Below are 18,804 nucleotides of genomic sequence, written 5' to 3'. Positions count from 1 at the left end.
TATTTTCTATAATCTTTTTGCTACTTTTTATTAATTTTTGTTTTTCTGTTTGGAAGACCCTCTGTTAGGCATCCAGACTTTTTACTATCGTACAGAAACTTCATGACCTTCTTGTTTCCACTAACATTCAACGTTGTTTAGATCTTCCTTGCCGTCATCATATGTTCATCCTTCCGCTTAACCTGTCGGTTATTCTTCAATATTTCTTCTTCTCTGTGATGTGTCTAACCTTTTAGATTTTTGTACTTTCCTTCAAACCTGTTTTTTTTTTTTATATACACTGTACAATAATAATCAGTTCTATAATAGTGATCTCTCTGTACATAACGCGCTTGCTTACAAGGGTTCCGTCCTGATGTTGCAACAGTTTGATTCATGTACACATCTTAACGTTAAATTTGACAATTTTGAAAACAGCACGCGGGCTACCTTTTCGATTGGCGGAAACGTATTTTTTTGCCAGGCTTAGTTAAAATGCGTATACACCAAAAACGTCACTTATTTTTTTATATTTACACGAATATAAGCTTACGTGATTTTAGCTCGCTTTTCTCAGGCCCGAAAAAATGAAGCATCGCTTGAGCATCGATTGTAATATATTAGCGTTCACTGTGTCTATCTTCCTACAAGCTTCTTCTTATAGCGTCCTTGTTTTGTTTGCGTTTATTCAGTGCGCACATGTCGTTTCATAGATTATTATTGCTGATGGGGCTTGCGAAGTGATTAGGAGTGCTAACGGAAATGGTAGGACTTGTTTTTGTCAAGTGGGTCTACATGTTCGACAAACGTGGCGTGCTTTATACTTGAAGCTCCGAAAATGGCCGAACTTTCGACCATTAACAGTAACAATAACACTACACTTTCACTTTTGAAAAAAATCATGATACTCAATAATAAATTAGGAATAATTAAGCTTTTTCTACACGTTAGAAAATATCCCCTGATTCATGAATCATCCATGTGGTACTTCAGTGAGCGGTTTGTTTTTGGACAGTACACTAGCGCCGCTAGTAACACTAGCGGTATCAGTAGCAGTTTGTAGTTGGTTCCGTCCGACGCAGTACTTAATGGCAGTACCGGACGTAAATCTCATTTTAGTTTCTCCTTTTTTAGTCGTCCAGTAAGTATGCCATACACTGCCTAATGTTTTTCCGTATATTTTCTATCATTAATCACTTCCAAGCGCCCCCTATCAGCTTTTCTCCTTCATTTATTAATAAATAGGTTATTATTTAATAGTATTACTATGCTTTATAAATATAGATATGTATTTATAGATATATCATCTCCATTTTTTATTATTATTATTATTATTATTATTATAGTACTCTGAAGTCATTGTCGCAACAACTATCGGCATTTTACAATGAAGGGTGGTACAAAAAATTATTTAGATAAAATCAACGACACTCCTCCTGTCTATTAAGCCTGTCTGTTCTATGAATTCGTCCAAGCAGAAGTAACAAATGTTTCGCTTGTCTATTCGAGCTCATACACGTGTTGCAAGGAAGCGTTAAAGGCCCATTTTTTTATAGACTATTAATAGAGTAGCCATTTCTTAGTAGTGCTTATTGCTCAATCCAAATCTTCGCATGGGTTACCAATGTCATTACTGTCGCTGAATATGCTTTATTATCGATTGAAGAACGTTTGAGCCTGCCGTTTTCTGTAGCTGCTAGTATCGTTGGAGTAACGGCGTTCTGAGATCTTTAAGATCATAGTTTTTTATCTATTGTGATTTTGCGATAAATTAACAGACAGAACGTATTTGCGCCATTTAATGTAACGATGATGTCATCATACCATTATCGTTATTTTTAAATCTATCGAGCCTTCGTATTCGTCTAACGAGAACATACAGTTGTACAGGGTCTAAGTGCAATGTGTAAACAAAAAAAAAAAAAAAAAAAAAAATAGAACTTAGGAATCCCATAAACCTATTAGAATCCCGTTTAATCATACTATTAATCCATCTAACATCTGATAAAATTCTCCGCGAACGCGAATTCTTTGTTGTGCAGATGTGTCATCGCTAACGTTGATGCTGCGAAGTGGCCGTCATCGCGCACCGGAGCCTCGATTCTTCTGTCAAGTTTGAGGGGGGAAGGGACAATTATTCGTTTCTTTGGTCTGCCAGTTTAACAAAAAACAAATTAGTTATTGTTTACTTTGAGCTATCGAGAAAATATTGGGAAGTTCTTTTCCAAGTTTTCTCCTTTTACCATATTCTGTGGGGTTCATGGTAATGCTCTCTATTCGGGGCTAGACGATTGCGCGAAATGCTTCATTATTCCAAATGCTATATTTGGAGTAGACATAGCGACATTTATCTCTGCTTCATCATCGTATTTTGTGCAGTTGACCGATCCACGCCATCTTGTTCTGTCTACTAGATCTAGTCAAACCCGAACCTGATGTTTCGGTGTCCTTAATGACGGCCACTACAGCTTTTCTGTATACTACACTGACAAAAATACGACCTAAACACAGCCATAATTAGTGTGATCATAAACATGAACAGACACATGTTGCGGTACAGGTAATTGCTACTAGTAAAAATCTTGATGTTACGCGATTATTATCCGACTGTAGTAATCAAATAGCAGTTATTGACCTTAGCTACTGTAGAAACAGGAAAATAGGGTTGTTATGCTGAACTACAGGATAAACCAACGATGAAATTTGGGCGTCGGCCCGATAGTAATAATAGTGGTTGCGGGGTCACCCAGCAACATGTTGTTTGTACATTATGGGTTGCTGATGACGATGATACGGCTTCATTAGCTTCAAATTCCGGAAAAATTACTCTCAAAGACCCAACGAAATGGTGCATAGGGGTCTGATGGATGATAATAATAATAAAATCAAAAATAATTTTTATTTTTATTGCCACTCGATGCTTCTTCTTTCGTTATATTGTTTTCTTGGTCCACTTTTCTCTGCGTGTCATACGAACTAATTCCCTCCTTTATTCTTCGTTTCCTTGTGCACCCATATATTCATTATTTGACTCGACTCGTCCCTCTCACTTCCCTCCCTCACCAGCTCAGTCTCTTTTCACCACCATTTTTTTTTTCTGCGTTTTACTACCGAGAATGAACTAATGCGTCCCACTTTCATAGCATTTATCTTCGTCTGTCGTGTTCGTAGAAAACTGTGTGTATTTTAGTCCGTATACGCAATAGTATATGTATGTGTGTCCCTCGTGTGCGTTTGCGTCTGCGAAGACAAACTTCGTCAGACGTTAGATCGACGAACAAGCGACAGGATACGGGCTGCTTGCCTGCCTCTAGGCCTAGTTGGCTCGTTGGTTCCTCTCTCTCTCTCTGCGGCCCCACGACGTATGGCCTCTGCCACTGCTTCGGCAGTGACGATGCCGTATGAAGGCGGGCGGAGGGGACGACGTGACGGGACCGGGTGACCTTATCGTAAAGATGACCTCCAGAAGCGTTAAGCGGCCGTGACCCTCAATGTTCGTCTAGCCCTCATACCACTGAGCGTAGAGCCAACAACTAATGAAGTTAAACGAAGTTCACTATGAGACCATGTGTTGTTGTTGTTGCCTGCCTGCCTGCCTGCCTGCCTGCCTGCCCGCCTGCCTGCCTGCCTGTCGGTCTGTCTGTCTGACTGTCTGTCTGTGCCGATAGTCTGATACGCGCCCGACTCGGTAAACGAATCAGTCCATCCGCAATGCTTCTACTGGAGGAAGATGTTGTTGTTGTTGTCGTCGTTTCTGTTAACGACGACGGTAATTCTTTCACTCTTGCTGCCTTTTGTGTTTAACAACGATACCTGGTATCACCGAGCCGACTTGTTGAGCCCCAATTGCCGTAAGCGCATACTGTCAATATCACGGACCGTAGAATTGACAGCAAAGCACAGTGCACAGTAAATGTGCATGTATATATGCACTTTAGGACAGGATCGATGAGGGTAGTTGACGTTTCTGATGGTTACGCTGATGGGGCTACAATGTTAGCAATCAATGACTGGAAATCTATTGATGGGAGCTCATAGGAGCAGAGGTACCATGTGTTCACCTCGAACTAGTTATGCCTAGACTGTTTCACTTGTTATGTAATTAGCCCACCGTGGAGTAACACGAAGCATTGCTTCTTTCGACGTCCTGACCGCGAGAACTCGACGACCGGCGCGTGGTACATCGATCAAGTTCACATAGCATATTGGCATTAGAGACTCAGACAAGTTCGATGGTGCACTTCACAATAGCCGGACTTCTATTAGTTCACCTCGTCGTAATTCATTTTTTACGGCTTCAGGACAAAATCAATCAATGTCTCTAAAGGTCTAAGAACTACTCGAGCTGCCCTTGCTGCCACTGCTGGTTGTATCGTTGGTGCTGTTACCGCCGTTGCTGCTATTGTTTCCGTGGCTTCCGTCCGGGGTCATGTATTGAAGAGGGGTCAGCTCAGTCACACTCCTACTGGCACTTGTAGAATTGCTATTTATTGTAGTAGCGGCAAAATGTTCAAAGGGTGCTGAAGTTACGTTCACGTCTGCCATGAGGGCTGCTGTTAGAGGCATAGCAGTTTGTGGACTGAACGATGATGCCAACTGGATTGGGGCTGATCCTGTTAAAGGAACTGATTCTTTGGGAACTGGCTGGCAGAATCCTGTGAACACCTTGACATGGTCTTCTTTGAAGAACGACCCCGGACTTATGGACTCGTCCGTGTGATGCGATGGACAACGGCGCTTAGAGCCACATTCGCAAAGTGTATTGGTGTTCACCTCGTCGACGAACCGGCGTCTCTTTACCGTAAACAAACGACAAGGCTCTGACGGCGCACACGCCTGCCTCTGTAATTTTACGACGAATAAATAAAACATTTAAAAACGTTAATGGTATCATAGCGCTGTTTTAGAGCATATGTAATTTGGTATCATTTAATCATCCTATATCCCAAGAAACAAATGCAGTGAACGCAAAAGAACTAATTTTCAATAGGCAGACACTTACGCTCTGTGGAGAGCACGCAAACGAGTACTTGAAGCCTTGCACAGTTCCATCCGCGGCTTGGATAGCCTCATGACGCGCAATATACGCCACGGAGTTTCTGGGACAAACGCAATGCACCGTCTGGCGACCCACACCGCTGCTACTGCCGCTGTCCCCTCTACTCGTTGCAGCCCCATTCGCACCTGCCATAGAGGATGCTGCTGTTGTTGATGATGATGAGGAAGCCGATGCTGTTCCCATCTGTTCAATCGTCCACGTGAAGTCACGGAAGTATCTGCACATCGGCAGCGTACGAATAGGCTCGCAAGTTTTAAATAACCGGGTCCGATCCACTAGTGAGTGGCCGTCCTCGGCGTCCACCGTTTGAGGGCAAGCCTGCTGTTTGTTGATACCCGGGCCGGATGGGCAGCGACACTGTCGTTCGACCCACGGGGTTGAGTAGACATCTATGCGATTGCACACCTGGCGTGGCGCGCACTCGGGAAGGTCTGACTCCATACTCTGAAATCGCAGTGGCCAATTGTTTTTTCAGTCATTTTAGAATAACAGCTTTTTAACGTTGAGTCACCTGTATGATGTACTTTTGTGTGACCGGCTATTTGCAGTCAATGTGTACACCGAAGTCAGCTATTATTTGTCTAGATCGTTTCATACCTTTCACGTCGAATCTATCAACAGTAATACTTGATATTAAAAAAATTTCACAACGCATATCCTTAAACAGAAATGTGGTAGTTCTCTTGTTAGTGTTATAGTTCTTTCTATAGCCTATTACAAAATGAACAAAGCTTAGAATGTAGTACTACTAGAATGTACTACTACGCAAATGCATAGGTTCAGGCCGCTGGTGTTCTCGACCTTATTACGGCCTGCTCAGTCGGCGTCAGTACATGTCGCTATGTATTATATATTACTGTACATGAAGTGAAGTACCATTCATGCGCCAGTCTACAAGCGCACGTGTTTCAGACTGGTCCTTCAGCCTTTGTTCCGGCGGCTGTTACTGACCGCACTCGAGGCTGACAGTGAGACACAGAGAGAGTAGGTCAGCGAAGATCCAGGCCGAAACAGGTTTTTCGGCATCTTAATCTACCGTCATCATCACAGTCATCATAATCACGAGGAGTAGCACAAAGGCTAGTATAGTGTGCATTTTTCAGCAGTCAGTCGGTCGGTCAACGACAGGTCGAGCATGGCGCTTATGTGCGTGGTGGATCCCCAGCGGTTGTTGTGTCTATCGCCTCCTGTCTGTCTGTATACTTGTAACAACGTCAACGTAACAGCACTTCTTGAAACAGCAACTCAGCCGCTTTGCCAGCTTGAAAACAGATTTGTCGGGCTTTCGTAGCTTCTCGCTGAAAGCTAAGTGAGCAGCGTTGCGAGTTGTTGTTTCGTACAATGGGTCTGGGCTCTTTGCGTTGATGTGTTCCCACCAGACCGGCGCACATAAAAGTTCAAAAAACGACAGTGTTGTTCCTGCAGGCCTGATGTCCCGTCGGAACAGGTATCACGCTTCGGCGAAGAAGTCAAGAACCAAAGACTGCCATAATGACACTCGCAGGATACTCACCGATCAGATGTCCCCATTGGGCTCTATAAAAGCGGGTTAAACAGCTAACACTGGCTCATGCTATACACCTTGTGCCTATAATACTATTAGGCTGTTAAGTGCTAGTAAGTGTCGGGCTCTATAACTAATCCATAACTTTTTGGATCTTCATCGCAGATTGCAGACCTAAAAATGTTTCAGACAATCGTTGGCAGTGTGATTATACAGACACTCAAAGGTGTGGTTGTTTGACTTAATTAGTATAGTCATTTATCGCCAGTCATTGGCGGGCTTCATTGATAGGTGGTAAGAGTAATAGGACGTAGATGGTTGTTGCAAATGGAACGTTGGTGCCGATGCTAAACTTCCAAAAAGAGATCTGCACTTTAGGTCCTATAACTCGCGAATGAACTGAAAATACAGAGGACACTTCTGAGCATAGCAAACCATCGGTGCTGAGGTATGCGACACTTAGAAATGGAAGTTTTTGACATACACCTGTACACATATTATCAAAAAAACTGCGTACGGATGAAAACTGCGTCGAATTTTGCTCTATTTTCAGTCTAATATCGTCTGCATTTTGTTGTTACATTGTTGTTTTTTGTTATATATGCATGTGTGATATTTTTTGCTGTGCATTATATGATTTTTTTTTTATGAATAGAAGCTTAGCAACTATGATTGTGCATATATATATATATATACACAATCATAGTTGGCAAGAGCTCGTCCAAAATATTAATGAGAATAATATTAATGACACCATATTAATGAGACTTAGAGAAGTATTTCATTGGGGTGTTTCAAGAGGCCAAAAATGGGTTACTAGTACAATGAGAATCCCTAAGTCATACTATAATGAAATCGACAAGTTGGCATTAACGGCTTAGGAGTTAGCAGAAGAGGACCAGGAGTTGTTTCTTCAAATCCCTCCAACGATACCTAAATACTACACAATTTGCGCAAATAAAAAAAAAAAAATTTACGCTAAGGTACCGTCGTTTCCTCATTTAGTTAAAAAAAAAATAAGGAGATGACATTTTGAATGAGGCATTCCTTTGAATGAGGCATAGATGCTATTACCGAACCTAGTCACTGGTTACCCCTCTAACCTGACACTATTCCCAGTCGGATCGTATTCTGTTAGTCAGTTGCGCGGTGTTCATCGATACCAAACTGAAAGTCGAGAGAATTATCTTATTCGTACGACATTTTGTTTGACCTTTTAGCTTTCAGGGCATGTAAATGAAATTACCGTTGATTCATGCAGAGAGCAAAAATATTTGGACAATCATCAGGTTTGCTTCGAGCAGGACCATGAAGTAATTGGGACATATTTTAGATATAGATGTAGAAAACTATGTTTTAAAGAATAATGTACGAGTCTAGCTAGCTGCTTTTCCAAATCGCTGAACTCGTAGTATACTACATAACCATGATTATCTCAAAATCAGTCGGCTGAGCTCGTTCCTTAAGGATAGGTTGCCAACTCGCAAATACGAGCAGAAGCAGTCCTGTGTTAGACAACAACATTTATCTTCTGAAAGCCCTTCCTATATATATATATATATATATATATATATACACATCCATACAGGCGACTGCTGCTTGCAGTCCCATAGATTCTGAAACCATTGTAAAAACCACTTCGTAGACCGCTAGAGAACAAGTTGAGTCGGATCGACGGGCACAGAAGGTGTGCGTAAGCCCGTTTCTCCGCGTGCTTTTGCTGGCACCGGTAACGCACGCTGCCTTCAAGCAGATGATCTTCCTCAGCCGGTGCTCCTTCGTTGTCTGTGACTAGATAGAGAGTCCCATCGGCTTCGAGGAGCGTTTCAGAATCAACAGGGGAGCGCTAGGCAGAGGGAGGGACAAAGGCAAACCGGCTGCCGAGAGGAGCGGCATTTGCCTGCGATGATGATGAAGAAGAAGGCAGCGCCTGGAACTCTACCGGGAGTACCATATGCGCATGTGTGAGAGTCGCTACGGCTGGCGATGATGGTTGCGGTGATGTTAGTACCCAGGTAGACGCGGTCGACTGCTGAAACACGACGATCGACGGCTCGGTATGGAGCCCGATCTTCTGCCTCGACTTCTGTCGCGCCTCTTTTCTTCTTCTTCCTGGAGCAGCAGCAGCAGCAGCTTTTTCTCGTGGTCGTCATGATGCTGTTCGCCCCTTTTTGAAAGCGAGCGTCGATCCGAGCTACACTTAACCGTTGGTTACCCCATAGTAATGCGCGTTCATTCCATTGAGAATAATAATAGCACAACGTAAGGCTGCAGTGGGCGAGCGCATGTTAATGCCCCCAAATGGGGCTTCCTATCTGCAGGCCCCAAGTTCAGATGAGCAAAATGGAGGGCTGCAATTACTATGCTAGTATACGCTATGAATAAGCCTGAAGGACATAGTGTAGAGCGACTAACCAAGCGGTCGATTGACTAACCGGTTATCGAAGTTTTTCGAATGACAACGTTACGGCAGCAGTCAGAAGGACGAGAGCAAACTAAAGAAGGTCCACACTATTACATATCCGGTTCGACGACGATCGTGTACATCTCGCTAAGCGCAGGTGCACAGATCGAACAGCAAATAGTTCAAAGTGCGCTTGAAGTTAATCCCGCTGGCGTTTTCCCGTGTCACTAAGACTACCAGAGCCAAAAAAAGAAGAATTTACCGATCTCTGACGAATGACACGCAAAGCCCCAGAATATTACCGTGCCGATACCTAAACGTGCGTCAGCAGCAATTTGTAGGTAATGGAATACAGCCAGCAACTCCATAATATCTGATTTACTTCATTACAGTGGCCAGATAGAAATTGAGCAACACCGCAATAGCTAGTAAGCGTAGCTTAATTACTAGTTTTTCTTTCTCTAAGGCAGATATTAGAATAGTGTGATCAGTGAACATAAACAGGAATGCATTTACTCGTTTCTGCGTTTTACGTTCGACCAATTTTCTGGTGTTTCTTTCATTCAATTACTACCATTGCGCGTACTCATTGATTGATTCATGTGTTTATTGTCAGCCAGCCAATTGAGCAAGCAAACCACTGATGACCGTTGTCTGATCATGACTGGGATCGCCAACGAACGGCGGTGCTAACGGTGCTCGTGATCGTCAGGCCGCAGCATAAAGCGAGTAAGATTCCCTTCTTCCTCGCTGCCTTCAATGGTCGCAGATGCGGCCTGCGTTCCTATTGCGAGTCTTCTGCTTGGCTTTTCTGTTGCTTCCTTCCAACGATCCCTAGAGACCCTGGAAGTTAGGCCGCCTGCAGAGTGGTGCATCTCAGCATTATCATCAATAAATACCGATCAAAAAGCGATGATAGAAGACGAGCTGATACGAGGATGTTGTGATGCACCAGCAGGATCAATAGCCAACGTAGGCCAAAATACATACAAAGAACAGGCAAATACTGATACTACCACTATTGGTTCTCCAATCTTGCATTCACAAATAACACGTACAACGCACAAAGCACTACGACTTCTATTGTTACACTTAATCGTTGCTCCTAACTTCACCACGATCCGCCCGAGGGGTTTCGAGCTAAGAAATGGCTGTGGAAAGCAAGAGGAATACAGATAATAGCGAAGTTAAATAATTAAAATCGGGGCGTCTCCAGCATGGTAACTGCAGCAGAAGTAATAGCTTCTAGCAATAAGAGCTAAATAAGTAAATCATCAATTATAGTAGTTCTACGTAAGTCCGTTTGTTAGCTTTAATTAGGAAGATGATGGCAATGACTAACGCAGTAATTAGTATTACGTCAGGTCTATCTTTTTGTTTCGTAATATCGCTATTAGAAATACTAAAATTTTTCATCATTACTATCGCGGAACCAAGTAATAATTATCACGATAAAATTAGCGGCGGTGTCGTCGGATTGGTCGGCTTTCAAAGTCAGTCCACGCCGCTTCTTTTAGTGTCGGTTCATTCTGGCATTATCTCTACTTTCCTACTCCTTTTCCTTTGATTTTGATTTTTCTTCTCCTATTCGTTATATAGTAGTAGCTAGTAGCTCGGTGTTTCAAGCAGCGCTTGCTCATGCATCACTGTGTGTGTCACACTCTATCAATCTCTCTCTCTCTCTCTCGCTCTCTCTCTCTCTCTCACTATCTCTTCTCCACCCCCGCTCCCTCTGCGCCTACGCTCCATTTCCCCTTGCTTTATTCCTCGCACTTTCCATTTTGCATTCTCCCTTTATCGCCTGTTGACGCCCCTTTCTCTGTGTGCTGACTGTCTTCCATTTCAGTCTACAGGATTTTAGGTAGTTTTCGAGGCCTTTGTTGGCAGCAACATCTTTTTCGTCGGCAGTTACATTTAGCTGGTCTGGCTTCAGCTGCCCCTACACCCGCAAGCACCTCAGTCGGCTCCCTTTTTTTTATCTTTTCTTTTCGATGTCTTCTTTGTTTCTGCCTTTGGTACAAATGCTGCTCTTGCCAATGCTACGGTTGAAGCTCCTTCTTCCTAGATCGGTCGGTTGCTGCTAAATAGTCGTCGAAGCCATCAGTTGCCATTCCATCCCTCCCCTCTATTCCGAAAGAGCGCCAACGAGAACGGCATCAGCGGGCAATACTTCGTCCTTTTCTCCGTCTTCTGATGTTTGACCGATGTGCTCGACGATTTCCTTCGCCATACTTGTTCTTCCTTTTGCATCGTCTTCGATTTCTGCCCTTTTCTCTCCGCTCTCTTTGTCGCCTTTTCCGCTCTTCACGCCGCCGTTTGCTTCGTCTTCTTTTTCCTCGTCGGTGCTGGGTCTTCACCGTCGCGGCGGCAATGACCACCTCGTTTGTCGCATGCGTCACTGCAGCGCCCACCGCCATCATCGCTGTCCGTCGATGATCGTTGATGCTGCCGCCGTCGTTGTAGTAGTAGTCGTCATCTTCGTAGTTGCAGCACCTTTCCCTGCTGCTGCGGCTGTTGTTATGCTGCTGCTGGCGGCTCCATTCATTCATTCTAGGCAGCAGCAGCAGCAGCAGCATCTATCTTTCTTGGTTTTTTCGTTCATCCGACGTCCGACGCTGCCATCCGCCCATCGGTTGGCTGTAGTGACTTTGGCTCTGATCGGCATTCACGATCACTTGGGATCGGAATTGTTGTTCTATAATACCCTACGTTGAAACCAGCAAAGGCAAAAACAGAAGTGACTCATTGAAGAGACTCACTCAGCCAACGAGCTAACGACTATGAACGGCCGTCGGCTGATGCCGCTGTTCTTGCGTCTTCGCTACCTTCGCTGCGGGAACACAGCAGCAGCAGCAGCAGCAGCAGCAGCACCATGAAGACGACGATAACAACAACTACGACGATCGTCATCGTCGTCATTTCGGCTAGTGTTTAGGGTGGTATTCGTGAAAGCGACGGCGGTGGCGGCAGCGGCGCTGGACGTCTTCGTTGGGCCACTGCTTCTGCTGTAGCCCATTGACTTTGCCATATACGCCTCACCGTAATCGGATTGATACGAATCAATACGCTCACATACAGACTCGCACACATAACTGCATACACACACAGAAACATACCCACAAAAGCACGTAGGTACCTTCAAGCTACAACTAACTTTAGCTTATTGTACGTGTAAAGACTGTTTGAAAGATTTATTTTTCAAAGTAGACTTGTTATTTAAAAATTACGAGGACTCTTACTATTTGAAGGCGTTATTTTTAAGCATGTATTTTTTTTCTGTAAAGTAAATAACTTCGGGATGGAACGCCAGGAATATTTGATTAATCGTGACGCTAAAATTGCGTATTTAACACAGACTTAAAAAAAAAAGACACTCAATTAATAGGCATCGCTACAAAATGGCACCAAGCGTATCTATGTGATTCTTGCATCAACAGGTTATCTCTCCATTTATTTTTAATGCATAAATTAGAGCAAGGATTGCCCTCAATGTAACCCTCTTGTGTATCGTAGGGATTGCAAATAATGAATATAGTACGTAGCCCTAATAGTATGCAAAGGTCAACAACAATTTATTCATAGAACTCGAGCAAGAATCATCGGTGAGGAAGATAATATAATCTGTCATTTTTGGCAATGTCTCGTCTCGTACGAAACTCATAAAGCCGAAGGAGGTAGTAGGTTTAAATGCAACACCCTCCTTAACAAACGAACTGTAGAAGATAAACTACTACTACTATTATTATTATCACCATGTTCCAAGGAAAATGACTGATACACAGCTTGTGTCCATGGTGGATTCGTCCTGGCAGGTTCAATAGGCCAAGCGACTAGAGCTCAATGATAGAGGACAATAATGATTATTTCTCTCCTGCATCCACTACGATTACCTGTAAACGGCCACCACTGAGGTTATGGCTGTCACTGCTGTTTACTATGACCAGATAACCAGTGCCCCACTGCCGCTATCACCGTTGACTAGCTGGACCACAGATGCATACACAGAAACATGCGTGCACACATTCAGGTACTCTAGGACGCGAATAAGAATGATGATTATGATTCTACTGATGGAATCTGGGCTCTGGGTGGATGGTCGTCATTCCAATCTGATGACGCGGATAGTTCTGATGTTACTGCAATTTAATCAGATGAAGATCATGATACTTGTTCGGATGATGAACGGCGTTTGGCCGTTGGCGAGTGGCGATCAACGTACGGTATGCGTGTTTGCCAGTCTGTCTATGGCGGCTACAGCGGCGGCGGCTGCGTATTGTAATAATAACGACGATGCCAAACCGAGGGAGAAACGGGATGGACGCAAGAAGAAATGCGCGACGACGGAATAAATCGGCAGTCAAACAGACCGAGTGATGAAGCAAAAGGCCAAAGAATCGATGGACAGAAACAGCTACAGAGATAGTCAATATCTAAATATCTGTCAGTATATATATATATATATATGCGTTGATGATGGCCAATGGCGTTGCTGCTGCTGCTGCCAACCCTGATTCCCGTTTCAGCATACCCTGACCAGAAATTCATGATAATGGTATAGTATATATAATTGTTTCGATAGGTAAGGTCGTTAGAGAGATGCTGCGACTTGTAATCATTACCGGTGCCATAAATCGTAGCGAGCAATTCTGATTAAGCTCCAGCCCCATAGATTAGCCCACGATTGTAAACCGTGACTTTTCACGTAAACATTCCGTTGCCCGTAACGATTACGCCATTCAACAAATTTTATTGAAAATCCGTACACTCAACGAGCAAGCTGCGTACGCAAGGCAGGCAGCAAGATTATATATATATTTTACATTCAGTACTGCTGTGAGCATTGCTTCAGCCGGTTGGCTTTCAGCGGTGTTTACAGTTTTAAATTGAGACCACATCACGCGTGCCTATCACGTCTGGCCAAATATTCAGTACGCTACGTAGTAGCGATGTGGCAATGTATACGCAGGACGTTCGAAGCGTTTTCAGGAGACGTGAGGGACCAATGGGGAACATGTGTATGTATGTATGCATGCATGGTATCTATGTATGCATGCATGTATATGAATGTATTGAGTAAAAAGACGCTATCATCTATCTCCGGTAACAGCGACTTCCCGGTAGATTATTATACTTCGATTCCACGGAATTCCATCACACGGGCGAGGTTTACCATGGTTGGCAATGCAATATCAAGATGACGCTCACGTCCGTCGGCCGATGATCGCACTCTGCCGTTCTGTCGTTGCTTTCCGCTGTCTCTACTGGTGCCGTCTTCGTCGTACGCCTTTCCATCGGTCCACCGATGCATTCGTGACCATTCGGAGCTGGTCGGGGCTGCGTGTTCCGCTGCCATATGCTCGATCAGATAACCCATATAGGAAAACAGATTCAATGAAAGGACTTTATTATTACGATTACTATTATTATAATCATGAAACGTAGCGCTTGTATCAAACGAATGGAAAATTCAGCCCGTCTAGCGCCTGTACGTGATAACTCAACTCAACGAACGACAAACAAACCGACTCCACAATTGAGTTAGTGGTACTGTCTCCTGTCGTTGTGGCTATCGCCCGGCTTCACGAAGATACGTGGTCACCGCCGTCAGAAGAAGAAGCGGCAGCACTAGTAGCCTGTGACACTGTAATCACCCCCCAATGGCATCAACGTCAGCATACGATTATCATCATCACCGTCGTCGTCGTCGTCGGCGCATACCTCAACCGCATACCTGTGTTATCATGTCGTGGCGTATATCAACAACAGCGACGCCAGCAGAAGCAGCAACGTAACGACAGTGGCGACGTCAACAGCGAACGGCGTCGGGTCTGTAGAGGAGGAGTGCCGATCCCGAGAGGAGCCTGTAGCCTTGCTAATTTCTTGCACCAACCGCTAAGATTATTATGATTACATAAATCATTGTAGATCCTGCTTCTGTTTTTGTCGATTTTTCTATTTAGCTTTAGTTCCTTTTTCTCATTTTACTTTTTCGACGGCGACCGTGGAGGCAACAACAACAACAACAACAACAACAACAACAACAGCTACTACTTCTCAGTTTCGTCTCTCGTTCTTCATCTTCCGCCTTTTTCTGGTATATACCATTGTGCTATACATGTATCCATCTAATATACCTGCACGTAGTTGTACGTCCCACAAAATGGACTAGCACATCGATGACCTCACTTCGGCATCTTGATGAATTCTCTTAGCTATTGAATATATCAAATGAACCCCAGCACGCAAAGTGCGCGCCGCGACAACAACAGCAGCAGCAGCAGTAACGGTAGCAGAAGCGCACACTACAACGAGCAGAAATGACGCCACTATAAGAAGCGATTGCAGCAGCAAAAGGACGATTCAACGTTTGCCTGTCCATCAGTCAGTCAGGCAGGCAGGCAGGCAGGCAGGCAGGCAACTATCTCCTTTTCCTCTATCTATATGCCCGGCCCGTCAGCGCAGTCTTCACCGTCATCGGAGGGATCGCTCCCCCACGAGCACCGCTAATACTAGTACAACTACAACTTGTACGTGTACCAGCATCACCGTTCATTGGGGTCAATATTACAGCAACCGCAAATGGTGATCCGCGCAACTGGTCGCAAATAGTTCGACGAGGAGGAGGCGGCAAGCACCAGCCGCCGCTGCCATCTCGTTGGGGATTCGTGGGGATCGATCAATCGATCGATCGAGCTGATAGAATTTTCAGTTTCGAGCATTCCATGCAGATTGGTTAGTTTTGACCATACGATTCTGACAGCTTAAGTAGCCCATCATAGACAGACAAATGCAACTAAAGATCAGATTGGCCTACGAAAGTACAGTGCAGGCAAAGCGTATCTTAGAGCATATTATTACTGATAGTTAACTCTGACAGAACGCCACATGTTGGCCTGAAAGCGAACGGTCGAAGTATTATTATTTCAGTTGTTTCATCGATCCGTTCGGAAGATCTGACATCGAGGCGGGTACCTTCGGTACCTTGTATTTTCTTTTTGCATCTCATTATTCATGCTCAAGGTATGTTTAACTGAATTCGTCGTGTTCCTCTCGCGAAATCAGCTCGAAAAACAAGCGTTCCTCCTGCACAAAGTGATCATAGTAGTAGTAATAATAATAAAAATAATATTAAAATAAGAAAAATTATTAGATCCCTGCGCCGTTCTTTTCCATTATAAGTTGGCCAGATTTGCTAATGCCCGGTAACGCATCTACGTCAAAGACAGCAAAGAAGCATCGTTGCCGTAGCAAATAATGGATATGTGTGTGTATACTGTACTGGTCGCAGTCCCTACGGTAGTCCCCCATTACAAGCAGTTAATTATTCATTCGTCAATCGGTTTAAGTTGACGAAAGTTGAGCCAAAAGGCTGACATTATAATCTTCGTCGCCAATCAAGAATGGCGGGACAGAGCTGGCTGGATGTACTCAGCTAGCTAAACGAACCTGAAGCTGAACGCGGACTCCCTTCTGTCACTGATCGATCATCTAACGGCCAAAAAACGCGCGGTTCCTATCGCGTAGTCAAAGTAGCCGTGCTAGTAGCGCCATAGGAGCTTGACTGCTGATCGTAAGACGTTGTAATAGTGCAATGTAGCTAGTCGTTAGATAGGGCGGCCCACATAGGACAGTAGATGCAGCACTCGTGAATGACTCTAACAGGATAAGGCATTATGTCTCTGATGGGAAATCGTAGTGTATAGTAGCAATGGTCATTGATCAAGTCCATGATCGACAGTGCATCGACGACGTCTACAGTTGCCTCACCTCAGTCTTTTACGCACGTACTCCCGGACCCATAACGCCTTGTGTTTCACAATCAATCCAACTTTGCATGGTCTGAAAAAGCATTCGAACGATCAACTCATCGCTAACTAGTACTTATTATAGCTGTTTCCTATATTGATGGGTAACCGCGACGGCGGCGGTAACAACTGCTAGGCTATCGCTGCCGCCGACAGTGGTCGGGCCTCTCTCCAAATTCTGGCTCCTCAGAGGCTTCTGCTTGTTCATATGCGATCGTCAACCCCCATTCGTAGTCGATTTTGCTTCAATTGGAATTCTGAATTGAGACAGTATTAGTTGAGAGGTAAACAGCCTCTTAGGCACGACGTCTGCAAAGAAGATTGTAAATTAAAGTCGTCGCAAGTGTAGATTTTATGATAATTGCCGTTATGTCGGATGATCAGATCACGAACGAAAATAGTGCGGTATGTATACAAAAATAGGTATGTAAACAAGAAAAAAAAACAGCACTAATACATTACGATTGAAGTTTGAGGAAAGCTATTTGCAACTGTTTTATGCTTCACCGTAAAGATAAACATTAAGCTATCTCACCTATAGCTTTTTTTCGGCTGTTCTGTCTTATTATGTCCCTCTCCGCTTCTAGGCCATCTACCTGTTCCTTCCCAACATTCACTTGAACAAGCCTAAGCATTGTTAAACATTTCAGGCTATCCAAAAGCGAACCGAAGGCCCTACACACTGCGCCGTTGCAAACTGAACTCTTTGCTACAGTTAATTCCACTTGAATATATAACGCTGATTCACACACGACCAAATTCAAACAAATGTTTTGACGTACTATCCGAAAATTCGCAAGAAAAAGTTACCTTGGCCTTGTATTTTAGGTAGCTTCACTATCATTATTGTTCTTCAGTGATTAACCCTAACGCCCTAGGCTAAGAGCGGGGTTCAGAGTGCAGGCACGGTACTCTCTGCACGTTCGCAAACAACTTGCGAGGTCCGGCCGAATGGGAAATAGGTGGCATTCAGACTAGGCTTGTTCGGTCTGGCACCAAGGGCAGAAGACCTTAACCGTAACAGGTGCGCTAGATGATATAGTCAGGCTATTATTGCTAACAGAAGGCGCCTTTTGCTATAGCGGCCGGTCTTCAGCTGGTGGACATGAAGGATTGAATGGATAGCACCCAAATAAAGATAGACCAACATCAGCCAAAGCAACAGTAACAAGCTAGTGTGCCTGGCTGCCGCTATCTGTGCAGCCCTTTCTCGCCCTTTCCTTCTTTTGCTTTTTTATCTCTATGTGTGCGTGCGTGCCTGCGTGCGTGCCGTGGCGCATCAATCTTCTATTTCTCTTCTGACTACGGTCGTCGAGTCGGTCCTTCCGCAAGTGGCCGCTTGGCGGGTTGCGCGGGACAGTTACTCGTACCCAGTTTTTTTTAAATAAGACTAGCCATAACAGCAGTGCTAGGTTGGCCTGTTGAAGGCTCTTGAACCTTGACGGAATGAATGACAACTTAGAGAGCAACGGTCGCAGCAGCAGTACGTAACGCGTAGAGTTCTTTTTGCTGTAGAAACAACGCATGGCTTTGCGTGGACTCGGGCTGAGGAGCGGTTGGGGGAACGAGGGGGACGAGGAAATGAAAATAGATGAACTACGAAGGAGCTGATGCTGCTGGACGCTCTCCACGTCCGCTCGCCACCTAGATCCTATGACGACGGTTAGGCGGGGCATTTGTTTGTCGATGTCTACATGTTTTGCCCACATGTCGTTGCCCTACCTGGTGTAAAGACGTGCTGCTCCTGGTAGTGTTGCTAGTATCAGCGTCTGCAGCAACAATACCATTAATAGCGGCAGCAACAATCGTGGCAAATTGGTGAGGAACGGCGCCATGCTTACAGGCCAAAACAACCTCACACAGTCATCATGAGGTTCCGCAGCAGTTGCAACAACGCTGCCATCATTATCAGCATAATAAAACAACAACAACAACTGCGAAAACGACGTACGTGATAATTAAGCAGATAGAATTCACCGGTCAGATCTAATGTATGCCGGTATTTTTGTTAGTACTGTCTCAGGCTCATTCAATCGTTCTACGTATATATATA

General features: G+C 44.4%; 1 protein-coding gene across 1 annotated transcript in view; it reads right to left on the bottom strand.

The window, feature by feature from the left end:
* aos (protein argos) overlaps window positions 1-18,804 on the bottom strand; it is a 26,163-nt gene continuing 7,359 nt past the window's right edge. The window contains exons 2-3 of the mRNA XM_022815200.2: window positions 4,982-5,482; window positions 1-4,821 (exon numbers count right to left, since the gene is read on the bottom strand). Of these exons, the coding sequence (XP_022670935.1) occupies window positions 4,309-4,821; window positions 4,982-5,482 (1,014 nt within the window). The 3' untranslated portion in view covers window positions 1-4,308. The remainder of the gene's footprint in view (window positions 4,822-4,981; window positions 5,483-18,804) is intronic.

Source organism: Varroa destructor, unplaced genomic scaffold, assembly GCF_002443255.2.
Source record: "Varroa destructor unplaced genomic scaffold, Vdes_3.0 BEIS01000007.1, whole genome shotgun sequence".
In the NCBI taxonomy this organism is placed as follows: Eukaryota; Metazoa; Arthropoda; class Arachnida; order Mesostigmata; family Varroidae; genus Varroa; species Varroa destructor.
The sequence above is the reverse complement of the archived record's forward strand: the minus strand, read 5'-3'. Positions and strand labels throughout refer to the sequence as shown.